A 19,523-nucleotide genomic window follows, 5' to 3' on the forward strand; every position below is an offset into this window, starting at 1 on the left:
GGGATCAGCTGGCTCCTGCAGCCTGGTCGCACCTGCACGTTGACTGGCAAACGGGCTGCGCCCCAGGGCGCGGCGAGGAGGCGGGGCCCGGCAGTGCGCTTGGTGGGGGAGGAGCTTCTGGGTGACGTAAGGCCGGGAATGGGTGTGGCTTCTCCGCGACTCGTCGCCAGGAAGGGGGCGGAACTTTCGGTGACGAGACGCCGGGGAGGGGCAGGCGTTCATTGATAAAAACGCTGGGCTCCCCCGGGCGCGAGCGCAGCGTAGCAAATCCAGGCAGCGCCACGCGCTGCCGGGGCCGGGCGGAACCGAGAAGAAGCCGGGCCCCCGCGCTGCGACGCGCCGCCCGCATGGAACCCGCCGCCGGTTTCCTGTCCCCGCGCCCCTTCCAGCGTGCGGCAGCCCCACCCTCTCCCCCCGCCGGCCCCGGGCCGCCTCCGAGTGCCTTGCCTGGACCTGAGCTGGAGATGCTGGCCGGGCTACCGGCGTCAGACCCCGGGCGCCTCATCACAGACCCGCGCAGTGGCCGCACCTACTTCAAAGGCCGCTTGTTGGGCAAGGTGGGCCGGGGGACGTCCCCGGGGTGGTGATGGTGGAGGTGGGGGTCCCGGCCGGCCTCTTTTCTTACGCCGTCAGGCGTGGGCGCTTTATCGTAACGCGGGGACGCCCGCGGGCTAGACTCGGCCTCCCCTGGAACACCCAGCCTGATGCCCCCTCTTCACAGGGGGGCTTCGCCCGGTGCTACGAGGCCACTGACACAGAGACTGGCAGCGCCTACGCTGTCAAAGTCATCCCGCAGAGCCGCGTCGCCAAACCGCATCAGCGTGAGAAGGTGGGTCTAGGCTCAGCGGGGAGGAGTGGGGTGGGGACGGTGGCCTGGGAACCATGGAGGTATGACGACCCCGCGCCCTCATCGCAGATCCTAAATGAGATTGAACTGCACCGAGACCTGCAGCACCGGCACATCGTGCGTTTTTCGCACCACTTTGAGGACGCTGACAACATCTACATTTTCCTGGAGCTCTGCAGCCGAAAGGTGAAAGATGATGATTCCAGCAGGGATGAGGGTGAGAGAGACAAGAGAGTCTTTTTTGTTGTTTTGAGACGGAGTCTTGCTCTGTCGCCCAGGCTGGAGTTCAGTGGCGCAATCTTGGCACACTGCAACCTCTGCCTCCCGGGTTCAAGCGATTCTCCTGCCTCAGCCTCCTGAGTAGATGGGACTACAGGCGGGCACCACCACACCCAGCGAATTTTTGTATTTTTAGTAGAGATGGGGTTTCAGCATGTTGGTCAAGCTGGTCTCGAACTCCTGACCTTGTGATCCGCCCACTTCGGCCTCCCAAAGTGCTGGGATTACAGGCATCAGCCACGGCATCCCAGCCGAGAAGAGAGTCTTAAGACCCAAAGCTGGGGCCCTGTCTCTTCCACAGGGAGCACAGATGGAGGGGGAGGGAGAGGGGGAGGGAGGTCCCACCAGGGGCTGAGGCAGTGGTTCTCTGCAGTCCCTGGCCCACATCTGGAAGGCCCGCCACACCCTGTTGGAGCCAGAGGTGCGCTACTACCTGCGGCAGATCCTTTCAGGCCTTAAGTACTTGCACCAGCGGGGCATTTTGCACCGGGACCTCAAGTTGGGTGAGACTCCTGAGCCCTGAGGATGGGAGGTTGGGGAGGGAGGGAGGAAGGAAGAATCTGACACACCTCTCTTTCCCCATCTAGGAAATTTTTTCATCACTGAGAACATGGAACTGAAGGTGGGGGATTTTGGGCTGGCAGCCCGGTTGGAGCCCCCAGAGCAGAGGAAGAAGTGAGTTTTGAGGAAAGGAGTCTGTGTGTGACATATGTGACAGACAGTGCATATGTATGTAGGAGGCCAGATGACTGTCTGATGTACATGAGATAAATGGGAAGGAATGATAGGCTGTTTATGCGTGTGTGAAAGTGGAGGTGGCAGCCTGCGTTACTGGGATTGGAAGAGAGAGGGAGGATCCTATAGATGTGTGACACAGATAGGGTAGGTGACCCTGAATCCCTGAGACAGATGGGGTATACAGATTCTTGGAGGCACATGACTTACCCTGTGTGTGGATGGGGGACGGTGACAGGCAGCATGTGGTGTGTGAGACAGACTGAGAGTGGGAATGGTGGGACATGACACTGGGTGTAAGAAGACCCTGCTGTGGCCATCGCACTGAGTGTGTGGGACACAGCATGTGTGGCAGATGAGTGTTTATGGGGGTTGTGACAGCTGGTGTTGGCATGTGTGTGGCACAGACCATGGGAGGTGACAGCCTGATGCCTGTCTGACAGACAGGAGTGCAGGAAGGGAGAAGGGATCAGCTGTGGACTCTCTGTGTTGACCCTGGAGGAGGGGACAGGGCTGGGGGTCAGGCCCTCCCCCTATCATGAAGAGCAGCTGAGCAGCTGGGCCAGGCGGGTAGGCGGGCACTCAGCTGCCATCCCTGGCATCCATTGTCCCAGGACAAGCAGGAGCTCTCTGGCCTTTGGTGACAGGCAGCTGCTTTGTCTGGACTCACAGTGGGGGAAGGGGTCAGGGGCTGCTAGGCTAGGTCTCAGCCTTCTCTCCTCCTCCTCACCCTCTTCCAGGACCATCTGTGGCACCCCCAACTATGTGGCTCCTGAAGTGCTACTGAGACAGGGCCACGGCCCCGAGGCAGATGTATGGTCACTGGGCTGTGTCATGTGAGTCTCAGGGACCAGGGTCAGCAACAGACAGGTGGTGGGTATGTGGGTGGGGCATCCCCTCCACTTGACTCCTGACCCCTTGGCTCTGCCCTACAGGTACACGCTGCTTTGCGGGACCCCTCCCTTTGAGACAGCTGACCTGAAGGAGACATACCGCTGCATCAAGCAGGTTCACTACACGCTGCCTGCCAGCCTCTCACTGCCTGCCCGGCAGCTTCTGGCCGCCATCCTTCGGGCTTCACCCCGAGACCGCCCCTCTATTGACCAGATCCTGCGCCATGACTTCTTTGCCAAGGTCTGTGGCTCCCCAGACCTCTAAGTCCAGTCTGTGTATTCCCAGGGATTGAAAGGGGGCAGGTGACAGGACCCCTGGAGCCTCTACTCTCTGTTCACATGGCTCCCCTCCTTAGGGCTACACCCCTGATCGACTCCCTATCAGCAGCTGTGTGACAGTCCCAGACCTGACACCCCCCAACCCGGCTAGGAGTCTGTTTGCCAAAGTTACCAAGAGCCTCTTTGGCAGAAAGAAGAACAAGAGTGAGTCTTGGGTGTCAGTGGGTTGAGGGGGTAGAGCAGGAGAGCAGCTTGTCACATTTGTCTTGGGCATGTAAGTGTGGGTGTCTGGGAACTCGGGGAGAGAGCGTGTGCAGTGCAGGTCCTTGGGGAGGTCAATCTCTGTGTCACCCCTGTGGGAAGTGGAGGGGCTGGGCCAGATACTGAGGACAGTATCACCCTTCACCCCCAGGTAAGAATCACGCTGAGGAGAGGGATAAGGTCTCCTGTTTGGTGAGCGGTCTCATGCGCACGTCCATTGGCCATCAGGATACCAGGCCAGAGGTGAGGCACTCACGTGGACACTGTTCGCCTGACTCACCCCCACCCTAGCTGCTGAGGGAAGCCGGGATAAAAGAGGCTGCTGAAGCATCCAGCCTCGTGGTGGCCTAATTGGCTGTGTGTCACTAGCCTGATGGGGCTCTGACCTGGAGTGCCCTGGGAGCCAGGGCGGGGCTGGGCCATGGACTCAGGGGTTTGGATTTTGGGGCCTGTCTCACTCCCTTTCCCTGCCCAACCCTCCAGGCTCCAGCAGCTTCTGGCCCAGCCCCTATCAGCCTGGTAGAGACAGCACCTGAAGACAGCTCACCACGTGAGACACTGGCAAGCAGTGGAGACGGTGAGGAGCCAGGGAGGATGAGAGGTTGCTGGAGCTAAGACCAGGGACCAGAGGGAAGGAGTGAGCAGAGGGGCCTGCCCTGGGTCCTGGGGGTTGATGCCTAAATCTCAGTGCCCTGTCTCCTTCAGGATTTGAAGAAGGTCTGACTGTGGCCACAGTGGTGGAGTCAGCCCTCTGTGCGCTGAGAAACTGTGTGGCCTTCATGCCCCCAGGTAAGGTTGGGGTCTGGTACGTGCTGCTGTGGAGGGAGTTCTGTGGCTGGGAGGCCAGGAGCAGATCCTCACTCTCTCCTCTCCCATGACAGCGGAACATAACCCAGCCCCCCTGGCCCAGCCAGAGCCTCTGGTGTGGGTCAGCAAGTGGGTTGACTACTCCAACAAGTTTGGCTTTGGGTATCAACTGTCCAGCCGCCGTGTGGCTGTGCTCTTCAACGATGGCACACATATGGCTCTGTCAGCCAATAGAAAGTAAGTGCTGTTACAGGGTGCCTTGTTTTCAGGCCACTAACCCAGCAGGGCTGCACCTGGGTGTGTGCTCCTGGGCTCAGGGGTCTAGGGTTTCTCAGGGGAGGGGCATTGGTGCAGGGCACCCTCTGACCTCTGCCTCCCCATTCCAGGACTGTGCACTACAACCCCACCAGCACAAAGCACTTCTCCTTCTCCGTGGGTGCTGTGCCCCGGGCCCTGCAGCCTCAGCTGGGTATCCTGCAGTACTTCGCCTCCTACATGGAGCAGCACCTCATGAAGGTGTGAGGGCTGGAGATGTGGCACATTGAAAACCAACACATCCTGATCCCTTCTAATTTCCCCTTGGTGGTGGGGGGTGGTACTCAAAGCTAGAGGATAAGGCATACATTAATGGCGAGGGGACTGTCTCATGCTTGATCAGTGACCTGCCCCGATCCTGCTCCCAGGGTGGAGATCTGCCCAGTGTGGAAGAGGTAGAGGTACCTGCCCCGCCCTTGCTGCTGCAGTGGGTCAAGACGGATCAGGCTCTCCTCATGCTGTTTAGTGACGGCACTGTCCAGGTAAAGGACTGTCCAGGAGTTGCCGGGAAGGTCTGGGAGGCCCAGGGTGCTGGGGAGGAAGCTGGGCCCGGAGCCCAGGCCCTGACTACTGTCATCCTGTGTGCAGGTGAACTTCTACGGGGACCACACCAAGCTGATTCTCAGTGGCTGGGAGCCCCTCCTTGTGACTTTTGTGGCCCGAAATCGCAGTGCTTATACTTACCTCGCTTCCCACCTTCGGCAGCTGGGCTGCTCCCCAGACCTGCGGCAGCGACTCCGCTATGCTCTGCGCCTGCTCCGGGACCGCAGCCCAGCCTAGGACCCAAGCCCTGAGGCCTGAGGCCTGTGCCTGGAAGGCTCTGGCCCTTGCCTTTGTGGCCCTTCCGGTTCCTTTGGTGCCTCACTGGGGGCTTTGGGCTGAATCCCCCAGGGAATCAGGGACCAGCTTTACTGGAGTTGGGGGCAGCTTGTCTTTGCTGGCTCCTACCCTCTCTCCAAGATAAGCCTGAGCCTTAGCTCCCAGCTAGGGGGCGTTATTTATGGACCACTTTTATTTATTGTCAGACACTTATTTATTGGGATGTGAGCCCCAGGAGGGCCTCCTCCTAGGATAATAAACCATTTTGCAGAATTGGAGTCTCCCTCACTCGCAGTAGAGCCCGTGGACTGTGGCCACCGCGAAGAGCGAGGCGTTGGTGTAGGAGGCCGAGGTCAGCCCGTCGCGTGACTCGTCCCAGAGTGCGCGGCTAACTACCAGCACGCCCTGCCCCGCGCGTGGTCCCAGCACCACGCTGCACACCAGCTTGTAGCGTGGGGGGCTGAGCTCGCGCAGGCGCACGCGCACCTGCTCACAGAGCTCCTGCGCCACACGCCCGGCCTCGGTGCCCGAGTAGCACACGTCGCGCAGCCCTGCGGCCAACGCCGCCTCCAGAGCACTCTGTGCACACGCGGCCTCCCAGCGCTCCCCCGGCACCGGCTCCGTGCGGTAGGAGGGTGCCACCCGACGGGCAGGCGCCAGGGGCAACCCCAAGAAGCTGACCCGTGAGCCCAGAGGGGGCACGGGGCCCAGGGATGGCCGCCGACCCCCAGGACCCGCGCCTGGCCCGGCCAGGGAGTTCCGGCGGGAGAAGGGCGCAACCAGGCCCAGCATGGAGCCCCGGCGTGAGGCCGGTCCTGGACCTGGACCTGCTGGTCGAGCCTCATCAATGCTGGGCAGGCGGCCTCGGGGCCGCACCAGTGAGAGTTTCGGCCCGGAGTCTTTGGCATTCTCCTCCTCCTGGCGTCCAGGAAGCAGCGGCCTGCTGGCCATGGACCTGCTGGCTGGAGGACCCACACTCAGGGCGGCCTTCACGGGGCATCTGTCTACCCACCCCAGCCTCTTGCTCAGTGATGTCAAGAGTTTTTACCTTCTTACCCCTTCTTACCTGTGTTTTGGAACAAGTGGATCAAATAGTCCCAGGCTGCCTAGGTTCCTAGGTGCCGAGAAGGTTAAAGGCTGTTAGACACACAGACTGCTGGGACTGGGATCCTCAGCTAGTCCCTGCCCACTGAGCTCCTTCCCTGGGCACTGTGGAGGTTAGCCAGGTGTGCTCAGAGTCCTAGAGACTGCCTTTTCTCCCTTCCACCAGACTTCTCTAAAAGGGGAGGCGGACCTCTGCCTCAGCCTGGACGGTGGAGGTGATAGTGCCTCCAACCCCTAACCAGGAAGGACCAACAGACCCAGCTCCTTCAGCCCCAGCCCTAGGGGTGTTGAATCCAGTCCTCTTGCACTAGATTTACTCTAGAGTGGCTGGCACAAAGATTCCCCCACACCTGGCTGTGGCTGAGGGCAGACGACTTGTGAAGCCCTCTTCCACCTTCTGCCTCTGGCCTCTGATCCCACTTCCTCCAGAATCAGTTCTGGGATGGCTGCCCTCTGCTCCCGAAACTCCCTCAGGCACCTGAGTCACCTGCAGCTTTGGCTTCCGAGTTCTCTCCTGACTCCACAGCTCTGGCTGTGGGGGCCTGAAGGGCAAGTGGGAGGGGAAGGACCTGTGTTGTGGAGTTGCCATGGGTTGCTGGGGCAAACACTCCTCTCTTCCAGGATCCCTCCCTCCAGTCCAGCTCTGGCTTAACCTAAGAGCGTTGTTACTGTGAGCATGTGCTGAGTGTGGGGTGCCCCCGAGTCATCAGGAAGAGCGGCCGACAGGGTCTTGCAGCTCAGGCAAACTCCCTAAGCGTGGACAACAGGGATAGATGTAGAGCCAGGCCGTGGTCAGAAATGCCTCGTCCTACCCCGGGGCTCTTCAGCCAGGGCTCATTTTCCCCCCTTGTGGAATGGCCAGATGACAGGCCATTTGTGAACAAGTCACAGAGGCCTAGGATATTGGGGAGACCTTGAGGCTGCGGGGGCGGTGGCTCAGGAATCCAGGGTCTGGGCCCACAGGAAGGATCACGTCATGGCTGTGTCTCCCCATCAGCCTCAACAAGGACAAACATTTCCGCTGCCGGCGCAGAGTTAGGGTGGGGCTTGGATGACTTCCTCAGTTCAGGGTTATGTGCGGGGGAGGGGAGGCCCATTGGCTCAGAGGAACCAGGCCTTAAAAAGTGGCAGTGACTCGGCGGTGAACCCCGAGTCCAGCCTCGTGACCCTTGCTGACCCAAGTGTCCTGGGGCTTGTCCCTAGCTGGCTACACCTCGTGTGGCCTAGTACCTAGATTTCCCCGATGAGGCATTTCTGAGATGGCAGAGGCTGTGACACCTCTGCCAGAGCTGACAACTCATGTGACTCCTCTCTGGCAGGGACGGGACTGTCCCCTCCCAAACAAGCCAGGTCTGGGTCCTGGAAACCCATCTATGGGGGCGAGGATTTTCCCTGTTGAGTGGGGGTTTCCCAGGCTTGGCTAACAGGATCCTGACCCTGTGTGCCTGTGGAGGAGGGAAGGGTTAGGAGGGCAGGGAGTTTGAACTCTGAATCTAGGGCAGGCTGGGGTTCAGGGGCTAAGACCCTTGGACGGTGCTTAGTGCCCCTCTAAGGGCTGAAGTTTTCCCTGGGCTTGCCCGGGAGATGGGTGGAGTCTATTCTCAGGCCTGCTCCAGTTTCCATGGAAACCTGCAGGCTTCCCACCCCGGCGGCTGCCTGGGCAGACTCCCAGCCAGGGCCTCTTTCGCCGCCAGCCAGCCAGCCAGCCTCTTCCCAGGACCACAGGCTGCTCTAGCCTTGGCTTCTCCTGGCCCCTCCCTGTGTCTGTTCCTGTCCCCGAGCCTCTGGCCCCTGATGCTTTCAGGAGCTTGGGCCTCTCCTGCTCTGCTCCTAAACTTCAGCTTCTTAGCAAACAGGCCTCCCAAGTCCCTGCTTCTCCCTCTCGGGCCTTGCTACTCTCACCAGCTCTAGGGCCTGGTCAGACTTCCCAGGCCACCTCCTCCACCCCCAACCCTTCTCACCCATGGATTCCCCGGGACTGGTCGTGCATGGGAAAGCTGAATCCTTTTCCACAGCACTCCGAAGCCTCGTCAACAACCCGCGATACAGGTGAGGGGTGGGCCCTGCCTGCAGGTTTTCCTTAGATGGCTCTGTCGGCCCCAGGTATGAGGTGGCCCTGGTGAGAAGAGGCTGGGAATAAGAACTTGGCCCTCTTCCCTGGTGAACTCAGGCTGTGGGAAGGTCACATGTGGGACTTGGCTACTAGTCTGAGACCCTGAGAGCCGGAGAGAGGCAGGGCTGGTGGGGGTCCTGGGGGATAGAGCTGGGAGCTGCTGTGTGAGCTTAGGCAAAGAAAGCCCTTCCTTTGAACGTTGGGCCCCTGGCAGAAGAGAATGATTCTCAGCCCCTGGGATCCTGAGAGACGGTGGGTCATAATTCCACCTCCTCCTTCCACTCACTCAGCTTGGTGTTGAGGCCTCTCTGCTTGAAGAAGAGGAACAGATGACCCTGTTCTGGGAACTGAGGCTTCGCAAGAAGAACAAAGCTTGAGGGATTGAGCCATATCCCTGACAGGAAGCCTGGGGGTGCTGGCTGCTCCCTGCTGGCTAGGATGTCAGTAGTGTCTGAAACCAGGGATAGAGGTTACAGGAGGCAGGGCTGTGAGGAGAGCTAGAATGAAGCTCTCTGTCTTCATGCTCTCAGATCTGGGCTCTTTCCCAAAGGGTGGTGACTTCCATTACCCTGCTTCTTTAGGGGTCACAGTCTGGTCTGGATAATGTGAACACTCCAGGCTTTGGACCTGGGACTAAGAGGCTCCAGGAGGCTCCAACCTCATCTGCCTCCTATCACCTGCCTTGTTCAGAGGTCCAGAGCTGGGGCCGGAAGTGATCATGAAGATGGAAACTGTGGTCTGGCTCATGATGGTGCATCACTGCTGTCTGTTTGCAGTGTGCACTCTGCACCCTACACTCCCACACCCTCCTGTCTGGAGGAGGGCTGAAAAAAGCTGAGTTTGCAGCTGGTGGAGGAGGAGCCAAAAGAAGCTTCCCTTACCCCAAGACTCAGGCTGGGGAGGAGAGGGGAAGGTGGGATCAACCTTGCTTATTTCCCCAAGACTCAGGCTGGGGAGGAGAGGGGAAGGTGGGATCAACCTTGCTTATATTAGCCCAGATGCCCCTCAGTAATCAAGTATAGTCACCTCCTTCGAGACCAGAGGTTTAGGATTATTGTCCCATTTCGTGGGTGAGAAACCTGGATTCAAAGACAGGAAGTCACTTGCCTACAGTACTATCAGGTAGAGCTGGGACTAGAACTCAGGCCTGTGGGTCCCAGACCTTCTGCTGGAGGGACTAAGCCCTGTCTCTTACATTCTGGATAGGAAACTAAGACCCAGAGTGGGCAAAGGCACAGCCCAAGTTGCACTCTAGACTATGGTCTCCTCTCCGCTGGCTCTCTGCCTCTCTCCCACAGTGATGTTCGCTTCGTGGTCGGTCAAGAACAGCAGGAGATATTTGCCCATCGGTGCTTGTTGGCCTGTAGATGCAACTTCTTCCAGCGACTTCTGGGCACAGAGCCAGGCCCTGGGGTGCCTAGTCCTGTGGTGCTAAGCACTGTGCCAACTGAGGCCTTCCTGGCAGTGCTGGAGTTCCTATATACCAACAGTGTCAAGCTGCACCGCCACTCTGTGAGCCCACTGAGCAAAGGCCTGGGTGGGAGAGGTGGGGGGTGCCAGAGGCAGGAGTTTGGCCATTACACTGTGGGCCTAGGGCAGGGGAAACTCCCTTCCACTCCCCCAACCACCCACTCTACAGGTGCTGGAAGTGCTGACAGCGGCTGTGGAGTATGGGCTGGAGGAACTGAGAGAGGTGGGTTTTTGTGCTAGGTCCCTGTCTCATTTCCCTTGCCTCTCATGGGCTTACTTCCCACCCTGTTTCACACACACTCTGGCCTGGAGAGGAATGTGTGCCCACACAGAGAGAAGTATGTGTATTTCTCCGTGTTAGAGGGCATGAATCTGTGCCTGTGTGCAAAAGGATCCACGCATGCCTGCCCCGTGTGTGCTGTGGGGGTAGGGGGGTGTTTATGGCTGGTGCTATAAATACAAGGATGTCAGCCTTGATCTCTGTTCTCCAGAGAGAGAGAGGAGACAGACACCGAAAACGCTTATCTGGGTGGCATAAGAAGTGTGATAGAGGCTGGGTGTGGTGGCTCACGCCTGTAATCCCAGCACTTTGGGAGCCTGAAGCAGGTGGATCTCTTGAGCCCAGTAGTTCCAGACCAGCCTGGGCAACATGGTGATACCCTGTCCCTACTAAAAACACAAAAATTAGGCCAGGCGCGGTGGCTCACGCCTGTTATCCCAGCACTTTGGGAGGATGAGGCAGGCAGATCATGAGGTCAGGAGTTCGAGACCAGCTTGGCCAAAACGGTGAAACCCCATCTCTACTAAAAATACAAAAAATTAGCCGGGCATGGTGGCGGGTGGCTGAAATCCCAGCTACTTGGGAGGCTGAGGCAGGAGAATCACTTGAACCTGGGAGGCGGAGGCTGCAGTCAGCTGAGATCATGCCATTGCACTCCAGCCCAGGCAACAGTGTGAGACTCCATCTCAAAAAATATAAATAAATTAATTAATAAATAAAATTAGCCAGGTGTGCTAGTACACGCCTGTAATCCCAGCTACTTGGGAGGCTGAGGCATGAACATCACTTGAACCTGGGAGGTGGAGGTTGCATGAAGGTGGGGCGCCTCTCCAGTCCTGCCACTAGGGAGAGGAGGAGAAGACTTTCTGGAGGAGGAAACATTTGTATTGGCTCTGGTAGAACAAATAGGATTTTGTTCCTAGGGGAAGTGGGAAGATGGCATTCTAGTCACAGAGACAGAAAAGGGGCTAGTGAGACATTTGGTGTGTCTGGACTGTGAGGAGAGAGCAAGATGAGACTGCAGAGGATGCCAGGGCCTGCTTCATGCAGAGGGCGCCAGGACCTGGTCATGTAGGGCCCTCCAGCATTTGGACTTCTTTTAAGCAGAAGGCAGTGGAGATTCACTGAAGGTTTCCGGTAAGGGAGTGAGGAATTGGAAGCTCAGGGGAGAAGGGATTGAAAGAGGTGGGGAGGACTCACCAGTCAGGAGGTGAGTGCAGCAGTCAAGAGATGAGAAAGATGTCACAGATGAAATTCAAGTTTCTGCTAAAAATAGAAGTATGCTTGAGTCAGGAAGGGAACAAGTAGAGGAAGCTAAGCATCCTGAAAGAAGGGGAGAATTTTGCATGGCCCTTATCTGGTCTTGATTAGCGGCGAATGTGCTAGAAGGTGGGTGGCTGGGATTGGTTTTGCTAGTCTCCAGTTCCTGTGAGCTAGCTGTCTCAGGCTCCCGTGATTCCCTGCCTCCTCTGGCCTGGGAGGTCAGGATGCATCTGGGGCTGCTAGGTGACTCACCGTTCCAAGCCTGCTCATTGCTTCTGGGGTAGAGCTAGCGTCTTGGAGCAGGGATACCGCCACACAACCCACATTCATTTCTGTTCCCAGCTGTGCCTGCAGTTTGTGGTGAAGGTGCTGGATGTGGAGTTGGTTTGTGAAGCCCTGCAGGTGGGTGCTGCTGGACAGGCATGGAGGAGTCTGGCTCTGTGTGTGGAAATGGGCCCCCAGGTGCTGGGAGCCTGGGCCTGCTGTGTCTGGCCTGGAATAACTTGGGTACATTATGTGTGTGTGGGTGCTCCAATGATGTTTATATGATGAATTCTATGCCCAGACATGTGGGGTCCTGGGTATATCAGCTGGGTCAGGTGCAGGAGCAGATGTTAAAGGGGCTGGAGGTCTTTGCTGGTCTTCTAGCTAGGGCTGGGGAATGGTTCTCAGCTGGACTTGGGGTAGGGGGATGGGTGGCTGTAGACTTTAGAAGCCAAGCCTAAGCCCCAGGTGGGGTTTGAAGGCCGTGGCATGGTCTCCTGTAGGGAAGGGAAGGTTGTAGAGTGAGTCCACCTGTGTGTATACGTGTGTACCAAGGCTTTCACTGGGTCTAGTTTCCTGGAGGGCCAAGGGCCCTGTCCGCCTCCCCAGCTAGGGCTAGGGTCAGGCTTGCAGTGGTGGGTCCGAGTCAGCAGAGCTGGACTATGCGGCCACTCAAGTCTCCAACCTGACCTCCCTCATTCTGCTCGCAGGTGGCCGTAACCTTTGGCCTGGGCCCGCTGCAGGAGCATTGCGTGGCTTTCATAGAGGCCCACAGCCAGGTACTGCTCCCTTCATACTCTTCACCGCACGCAATGCATTCTGCTCCTCCCTGACCCATTTGCCGGTCACAGGAGGCCCTCCGGACCCGAGGCTTCCTGGAGCTGTCGGCGGCCGCGCTGCTGCCCCTGCTACGCAGCGACAAGCTCTGCGTCGACGAGGCTGAACTGGTGGGCGCGGCCCGCAGCTGGGCGCGCGTGGGCGCAGTGAGTGGGGCTGGGAGAGCGCAAGGGCGCGGAAGGAGGTGCGGGCCACAAGCCTGGCGAGCGGGCGGCAGGGCGGGTGCCCGACTCAGGGCTGGCGTTCGCAGGCGGTGCTGGAGCGTCCGGTGGCCGAGGTGGCGGCCCCCGTGGTGAAAGAGCTGAGACTAGCCTTGCTGGCCCCAGTGGAGCTGAGCGCTCTCGAAGAGCAGAACCGGCAGGAGCCACTCATCCCGGTGCGGACTCGGGGAACCAGCCCAGCTCCACTCAGCAGCGGGGGTGCAGGGCGTGGGAGGGGGCGAGGGGCCACCGCGGGACTGAGCGCTGACTGGCCTTGCTCTGCAGGTGGAGCAGATCGTGGAGGCGTGGAAGTGCCACGCCCTGCGGAGAGGGGATGAGGCCCGGGGCACCCCATGTCGCCGCCGGAAAGGCACCCTGCCCCGGGAGCATCACCGCTTTCTGGACCTGGCCTTCAAATGACCCAATGTCGAGACTCGCGGGTGGAGCCCTGGGCCAGCCCAGCTGAGCCTGCCCCAAACTACAACTCCCGACGTGCTCGGCGTTCGGCTCGCGCTTCCGTTCCCAGCGTGCTCTGCTGGCTGGGCGCCGGAAGGACCGTTGTCTGCCACGCGTAGACCTTTGTGCCGGTTCGAGCCGGTGTGGGCGAGGTGGGGCCGGGCAGGGCTTGGGCTGAGCCTCTGCGGTGGCGAAACTCGAAAACGAGGATTTCTTTCGCTCCACGCCCTCACTCTACGCCCTGTCTCTGGGCATTGTCGCCCAGCAGTCTATTCTGATGACTCTCACATTATCTATCTCTTCAGCTCAACTCCTTCTTTAATTCCAGATCGGCCTCCTGGAGATCGCTACCTGAATGTCCCTCAGACACCAAAGACTCCGTGCGAAATTATTCTCCCCAGCTTTCCCCAGCTCTGCCCCCATCGTGTCTTTCATTTCCGTGGGCGCCCACGCCAGAAACCTGGATCTCATCCTTGCCTGTCCCTCTTCCTCACACCTGCCTCAGGTCGCTTTTACCTTGTAAGAGACCTTTCCAGTTGGTTTAGTTCTCTCAGCCCCAGGTTCAACCTGTCCTGTCTGACATGTCTCAGTCTTCCTGCCTTCACTCCAGCACCCCCTCAATCCATTTCTCACAGTGCAGCCAGACCTGTCTATGATGGTCAGTCCTATGGCCCTTAAGTCCTGGAATATCCCATTGACCTTCTGCACAAAATTCAATCTATTTCACTTTCAAGGCACAACTACTAGTAAGTGGTTCCTAAATACTAGCAACTCTTCTTTCAAATACGATCTTTGCATAAATTCCCTCATTCTGGAGGTATTAGTCCTCTAGCTCCCTATTTACTTAGTTATTGCAGACCCTCTGCTACCTCCTTCGTTCACCATACATCTTGTTTTCCTGAGGATGGAAATCTCCCTGGAGAAAGATCCCTGGGGCTTAGAGTGATGTCTTACTCATTTCTGCTTCCGCAGTCTCTGTCAGATAATCAGTGCTCTGTAAATGTTAAGTAAATGACTTTGTTTCCTTATTTATTTATTTAAGACAGGGTCTTACTCTCAGGATGGAGTAAAGTGGTGCAATTTCGTCTCACTGCAGCCTCAGGCTCCTGAGCTTAAGCAATCCTCCCACTTCAGCCTCCTGAATAGCTGGGACTACAAGTGTGCTCCACCACATTTGGCTAATTTTTTTTTTCTGTTTGTAGAGATGAGGTCTCCCTATCTTGCCCGGGCTGATCTCAAATTCCTGGGCTAAAGTAGTCCCACTCTGTCTTCCCAAAGTGCTGGGATTACAGCTGTGAACTACCACTGCACCTGGCCTATTTCCTCATTTAAATGGCACTTTATTCCATAAAGAGTTTTAAATGAGCTGCAAAGCAAGATACTATCAATGTAAAATGAGAGATAGTTGACTATTTAGAAGAAAATAAAGTTAGATTTCCATCTCAGGGACTTTATTCAAAAGTATATTACACAGGAGGTTGGGCACCGTGGGAGGCCAAGGAGGGTGGATTGCCTGAGCTCAGAAGTTTGAGACCACCACGGCCAACGTGGCAAAACGCTGTCTCTACTACAAATACAAAAAATTAGCCAGGTGTGGTGGTACATGCCTGTAATCCCAGCTACTTGGAAGGCTGAGGCACAAGAATTGCTTGAATCCAGAAGACAGAGGTTACAGTGATCTGAGATTGTACCACTGTACTCCAGCCAGGGCGACAGAGTGAGACTCTGCCTCAAAAAAAAAAAAAAAAAAATATATATATATATATATACACACACACTATATATAGATATAGATATATATACACTTAGTGCTATATATACTTTGTGATATATATATTTGGATATATATATGTGATATATATATATGGAGATATATATATCACATATATATACTTTGTGATATATATCTATATATATTGTATATAGTATATATTGTGTATATATAGTATATATTGTATATATTGATATATATATGTATCACAAAGTATGTATAGTACAATGTGTATATATTGTAGAAAATGTGTTTACTCAGTAGTTACCATGTCATGGCAGCATTGTTTGGATAGTGGAAATTGAAAATCATCTGTTTGTCCATTACTGGAGGACTGGTTATATTAACTATGGTATATTCCTATAATGATATTTTTAAAATACATGATCTTTGGTGAAAAAAGGACAGTATAGACCAATTACAACATGTTAAAAAAGGTAGCATAGTGATTAAGAGTGTCTGGTTTTGCATCTGCTTCAAAAAATAATAATAAAAACAAGAGTGTGTCTTCTGGAGCAAGAATGCTTGCATTTGAATCCCAGCTCCACACATATTGTCTTTGTGATGAACTTTCTTTGCCACAGCTTCTTATTTATAAAATGGAGATAATGGAACGTATTTAGTAGAGCTTTTTGTTTGTTTGTTTGTTTTTGTTTTTTAAGATGGAGTCTCCCTCTGTTGCGCAGGCTGGAATGCAGTGGAGAGATCTGGGCTCACCACAACCTTTGCCTCCTGGGATCAAGCAATTCTCCTGCCTTAGCCTCCAGAGTAGCTGGGATTACAAGGCATGAGCCACCACACTTGGCTAATTCTTTTTGTATTTTTAGTAGAGATGGGGTTTCTCTATGTTGGTCAGGCTGATCTTGAACTCCCAACCTCAGGTAATCCGCCTGCCTCAGCCTCCCAAAGTGCTGGGATTAAAGGCGTGAGCCACTGCGCCTGGCCTTTAGTGGAGTTTTTAGGAGGATTAAATTAGTTAATTTTATAAAATACTTAGAATTGTAGTGGAACAGATTAAATTCTGTATATGTGTTCAGAAAACATATTCATTCATTTCTTCCACAATTATTCATTGAATGCTCTTGCACTAGACACTGATTTAGGGTCATGGAATAAATACATCAGACAAGTCCAATGCCTCATGGAGCTAACATTATTATTATTTTTTGCAACAAAGTCTTGCACTGTTACCCAGGCTAGAGTGTGATGGCTCAGTCTCAGCTCACTGCAACCTCCACCTCCCGAGTTCAAGCAATTCTCCTGCCTCAGCCTCCTGAATAGCTGGGATTAAAGGTGCCCGCCACCATGCCTGGCTAATTTTCTTTTTAATTAAATTTTTTATTTTTATTTTTTTGAGACAGAGTCTCACTCTGTCGTCCAGGCTGGGGTGCAGTGGTGTGATCTTGGCTCACTGCAACCTCCGCCTCCCGGGTTCAAGCAACTCTCCTGCTTCAGCCTCTCAAGAAGCTGGAATAACAAGTGCATGCCACTACACTTAGCTAATTTTTGTATTTTTAGTAGAGGCATGGTTTCACCCTGTTAGGCAGGCTTGTCTTGAACCGTTGACCTCAAGCCATCCATCCGACTCAGCCTCCCAAAGTGCTGGGATTACAGATGTGAGCCACCATGCCTGGCCGCCTGGCTAATTTTTTGTATTTTTTAGTAGAGATAGGGTTTCACTATGTTGGCCAGGTGGGTCTGGAACTCCTGACCTCGTGATCTGCCCTCCTCATCTTCCCAAAGTGCTGGGATTACAGGCGTGAGCCACCACACCCGGCCCATGGAGCTAACATTCTAAGAGAAACATTCAGTAAACAAGTAAAGAAATGTATGATCTAATTCAGGGAGTAGTTTGTGCTATGAAGAAAAGCAAAACAGCTTAAAAAGATAGCTATGTGGTGGAAGTGGGACTGTTTCATACAGGGCAGAGATTGTAGACCTCCGATGAGATAACATTTGACGAGAGATCTGCAGGGAGCCATGTGTCATGGGGAAAGGCATTGGAGGGTTTTGTGGAGGAGAGTGATGTGTCATCAGATTTACTTTAAAAGAATAATAATTTGGGCTGGGCATGGTGGCTCCTGTCTGTAATCCCCGGACTTTGGGAGGGCAAAGTGGGCAAATCACATGAGTCCAGGAGTTTGAGACCAGCTTGGCCCACCTGGTGAAATCCCATCTCTACAAAAAATACAAAAATTAGCTGGTGTGGTGGCGTGCACCTGCAGTCCCAGCTGCTTGGGAGGCTGAGGTAGGAGAATTGCTTGAATCCAGGAGGTGGAGGTTGCAGTGAGCTAAGATTGCACCTCTGCACTCCAGCCTGGTGGACAGAGCAAGACCCTGTGGAAAAAAAAAGAAAGAAAAGAAAAGAAAAAAAATAATTTGACTTTTTCTTTGTTTTTGAGACAGAGTCTTGCTCTGTTGCCTGGCTGGAGTGCAGTGGCACAATCTTCGCTCACTGCAACCTCCGTTGCCTGGGTTCAAGCGATTCTCCTGCCTCAGCCTCCTGAGTAGCTGGGACTACAGGTGCACGCTACCACTCCCGGCTAATTTTTTTGTATTTAGCAGAGACGAGGTTTCACTATGTTGGCCAGGATGGTCTCAATCTCCTAACCTCATGATCCTCCCGTCTCAGCCTCCCAAAGTGCTGGGATTACAGGCATGAGCTACCTCGCCCCACCAGAATCTGCCTGTTATGTGGAGGACTGGGATAGAGAAGGGCAAGAGCAGGGTAGAAGAATGGTCTAGAGACAACAGTTAGGGAGGTTTTGTAATTATCCAGCAAGAGATCTTGGACCAGGATGGCAGCAGTGGAGGTGGTAAAATGTGGTTGGATGAAGCATATGCTTTGAAGGTGGGAGTCAATAGGACCAGGTGATGGCTATAAACTGGGGGGTCACTAGCTATCAGATGGCATTTACTTAAAGCCATGAAGCTAGGTGAGCTGCCTTATGGAGAGGGAATAGGAAGGAGGTAGACTATTCTATCAAAATACTCTTTCCACAGGGCACTTCTCACTGAGATATTATTTATCCGGGATTTGTTATTTATTAAATTTGTTTTGTGTTTGGTTCCATTAGAAAAGCTCCACAGGGGCTGGGCAAGCTGGCTCATGCCTGTAATCCCAACACTTTAGGAGGCCCTGGCGAGGGTATTACCTGAGGTCAGGAGTTTGAGACCAGCCTGGCCAACATGGTGAAACCCATCTCTACTAAAAATACAAAAAATTAGTCAGTCAGACATAATATCACGCACCTATAATCCCAGCTACTCGGGAGGCTGAGGCAGGAGAATCACTTGAACCCAGGAGGTGGAAGTTGCGATGAGCCGAGATTGCGCCATTGCATTCCAGACTCAGTAACAAGAGCGAAACTCTGTCCCTGCCCCGCAAAAGAAAAGAAAAGCTTCATAAGGGAAGAAATCTTGTATCTTCACCACATAAACGGATTGGATTCGCCGTTGAATTGGGGGAAAAAATCAGTTTGAAAGAGCCTCACTAAACCTCTAGCAGCTAGATACACCATCCCTGAACCTCTAGCCACATAAGGCTTAAGTAAGACTGGAAAATGCTTTCCACTATTTTTATATCTCTTACATTTGCAACAAAGTACGAAAAAAAAAATTAACTGGGCATGGTGGCACACACAGAAGCCAATAAACACGAAGTGCAGTTCAAAATCATGTGGCTCACAGATCTAATCTTGCAATTCAGCTACGTGAAACATGAGGCCTCAAAAAATTCCATAGTGACTCAAAACTATTTCTCTCCACGAAGATCTTCAGTAAAAGGCAAAAGATCTACATGATTTGAAAAGAAACCAAAGTATGTCTGATTTCCGCTTCAAACCTCGCAGAGAGCTAACACTTGAGACACTTACGGTTTTGGGTGCTTGCACGGCACACACTCCCTGCATGTAGTTTATGTACACAGCTGCGTGTAAGAGGCATCATGTCCTAAAATAGTGCAGAAACCCCCACACGGAGGGAGCCTAAGCATCGTGAGAGTGTCTTTTCGTGGTGCACCATGGGTATGCAAATCATAGGCGGCTCTAGGCTGGTTGGGGTGGCTCGGGCAGGGCCCCGGAGGCTGGACCACTGGGACCTGTGGGTTGCTGCTCTCCTTTGCTCTCCTCTGCAGGTCCACCTGGGACCCGCACCCCGTGTGCGGTGCCGGGTGCCGGGGCAGGTGTTTGTCCCCAGGGTTAGGGTCCTGTCCCGCCGTTCCTTACCTGCAGTGAGCCTCCACCTTAGGGAGAGGGATGGGGAAATGGCTGGACACAGACACTCAGGAGCAGTGGGACCTCATAGGAGGCATGACACCACCACTCCTGGAGGAGATGGCATCTGATCCAATTCACTTGGAAGGGTGATAAGGATAAGCGGTCACATCAAGGGGAGGTGGGAAAGTGTTCTAGGCAAAGGGAATGGCAGATGGACCTGAAGACCAATTCAGCCTGTCCAGACGGTGGCGCCCCATGTGTCTGATGAGGGAGCGCTGGGGTGAGAGGCAGAGACTAGGTCTCCCTGGGCCCG

General features: G+C 54.7%; 3 protein-coding genes and 1 non-coding gene across 4 annotated transcripts; 2 read left to right on the forward strand and 2 right to left on the reverse strand.

Moving 5' to 3' along the window:
• The first annotated feature begins 255 nt into the window (after positions 1-255).
• Positions 256-5,508, forward strand: PLK3 (polo like kinase 3). The gene is made up of 15 exons (XM_012434478.2): positions 256-557; positions 722-829; positions 917-1,033; positions 1,500-1,629; positions 1,714-1,801; positions 2,602-2,697; positions 2,797-2,995; positions 3,111-3,237; positions 3,446-3,537; positions 3,778-3,871; positions 4,000-4,083; positions 4,176-4,338; positions 4,488-4,617; positions 4,785-4,898; positions 5,005-5,508. The coding sequence occupies exons 1-15, from the start codon at positions 348-350 to the stop codon at positions 5,194-5,196; spliced, it is 1,944 nt and encodes a 647-aa protein (XP_012289901.1). The 5' UTR covers positions 256-347; the 3' UTR covers positions 5,197-5,508.
• Positions 5,411-6,842, reverse strand: DYNLT4 (dynein light chain Tctex-type 4). The gene is made up of 2 exons (XM_012434479.2): positions 6,302-6,842; positions 5,411-6,193 (listed from the first exon to the last, which is right to left on the reverse strand). Exon 2 carries the CDS (start codon positions 6,184-6,186, stop codon positions 5,521-5,523), a length of 666 nt encoding a protein of 221 aa, XP_012289902.2. The 5' UTR covers positions 6,187-6,193; positions 6,302-6,842; the 3' UTR covers positions 5,411-5,520.
• A 1,361-nt stretch (positions 6,843-8,203) lies between these two features.
• Positions 8,204-15,607, forward strand: BTBD19 (BTB domain containing 19). Its single transcript, XM_012434480.3, has 8 exons — positions 8,204-8,388; positions 9,751-9,964; positions 10,092-10,145; positions 11,808-11,867; positions 12,440-12,508; positions 12,581-12,712; positions 12,817-12,942; positions 13,052-15,607. Exons 1-8 carry the CDS (start codon positions 8,303-8,305, stop codon positions 13,184-13,186), a joined length of 876 nt encoding a protein of 291 aa, XP_012289903.1. The 5' UTR covers positions 8,204-8,302; the 3' UTR covers positions 13,187-15,607.
• A 3,093-nt stretch (positions 15,608-18,700) lies between these two features.
• LOC135273569 (U5 spliceosomal RNA) lies at positions 18,701-18,817 on the reverse strand. The gene has a single exon (XR_010341344.1). It is a non-coding gene; the product is annotated as a U5 spliceosomal RNA (small nuclear RNA).
• Positions 18,818-19,523: the final 706 nt, after the last annotated feature.

Source organism: Aotus nancymaae, unplaced genomic scaffold (genome assembly GCF_030222135.1).
Source record: "Aotus nancymaae isolate 86718 unplaced genomic scaffold, 86718_ANA_hifiasm-v0.15.2.pri h1tg000007l, whole genome shotgun sequence".
In the NCBI taxonomy this organism is placed as follows: Eukaryota; Metazoa; Chordata; class Mammalia; order Primates; family Aotidae; genus Aotus; species Aotus nancymaae.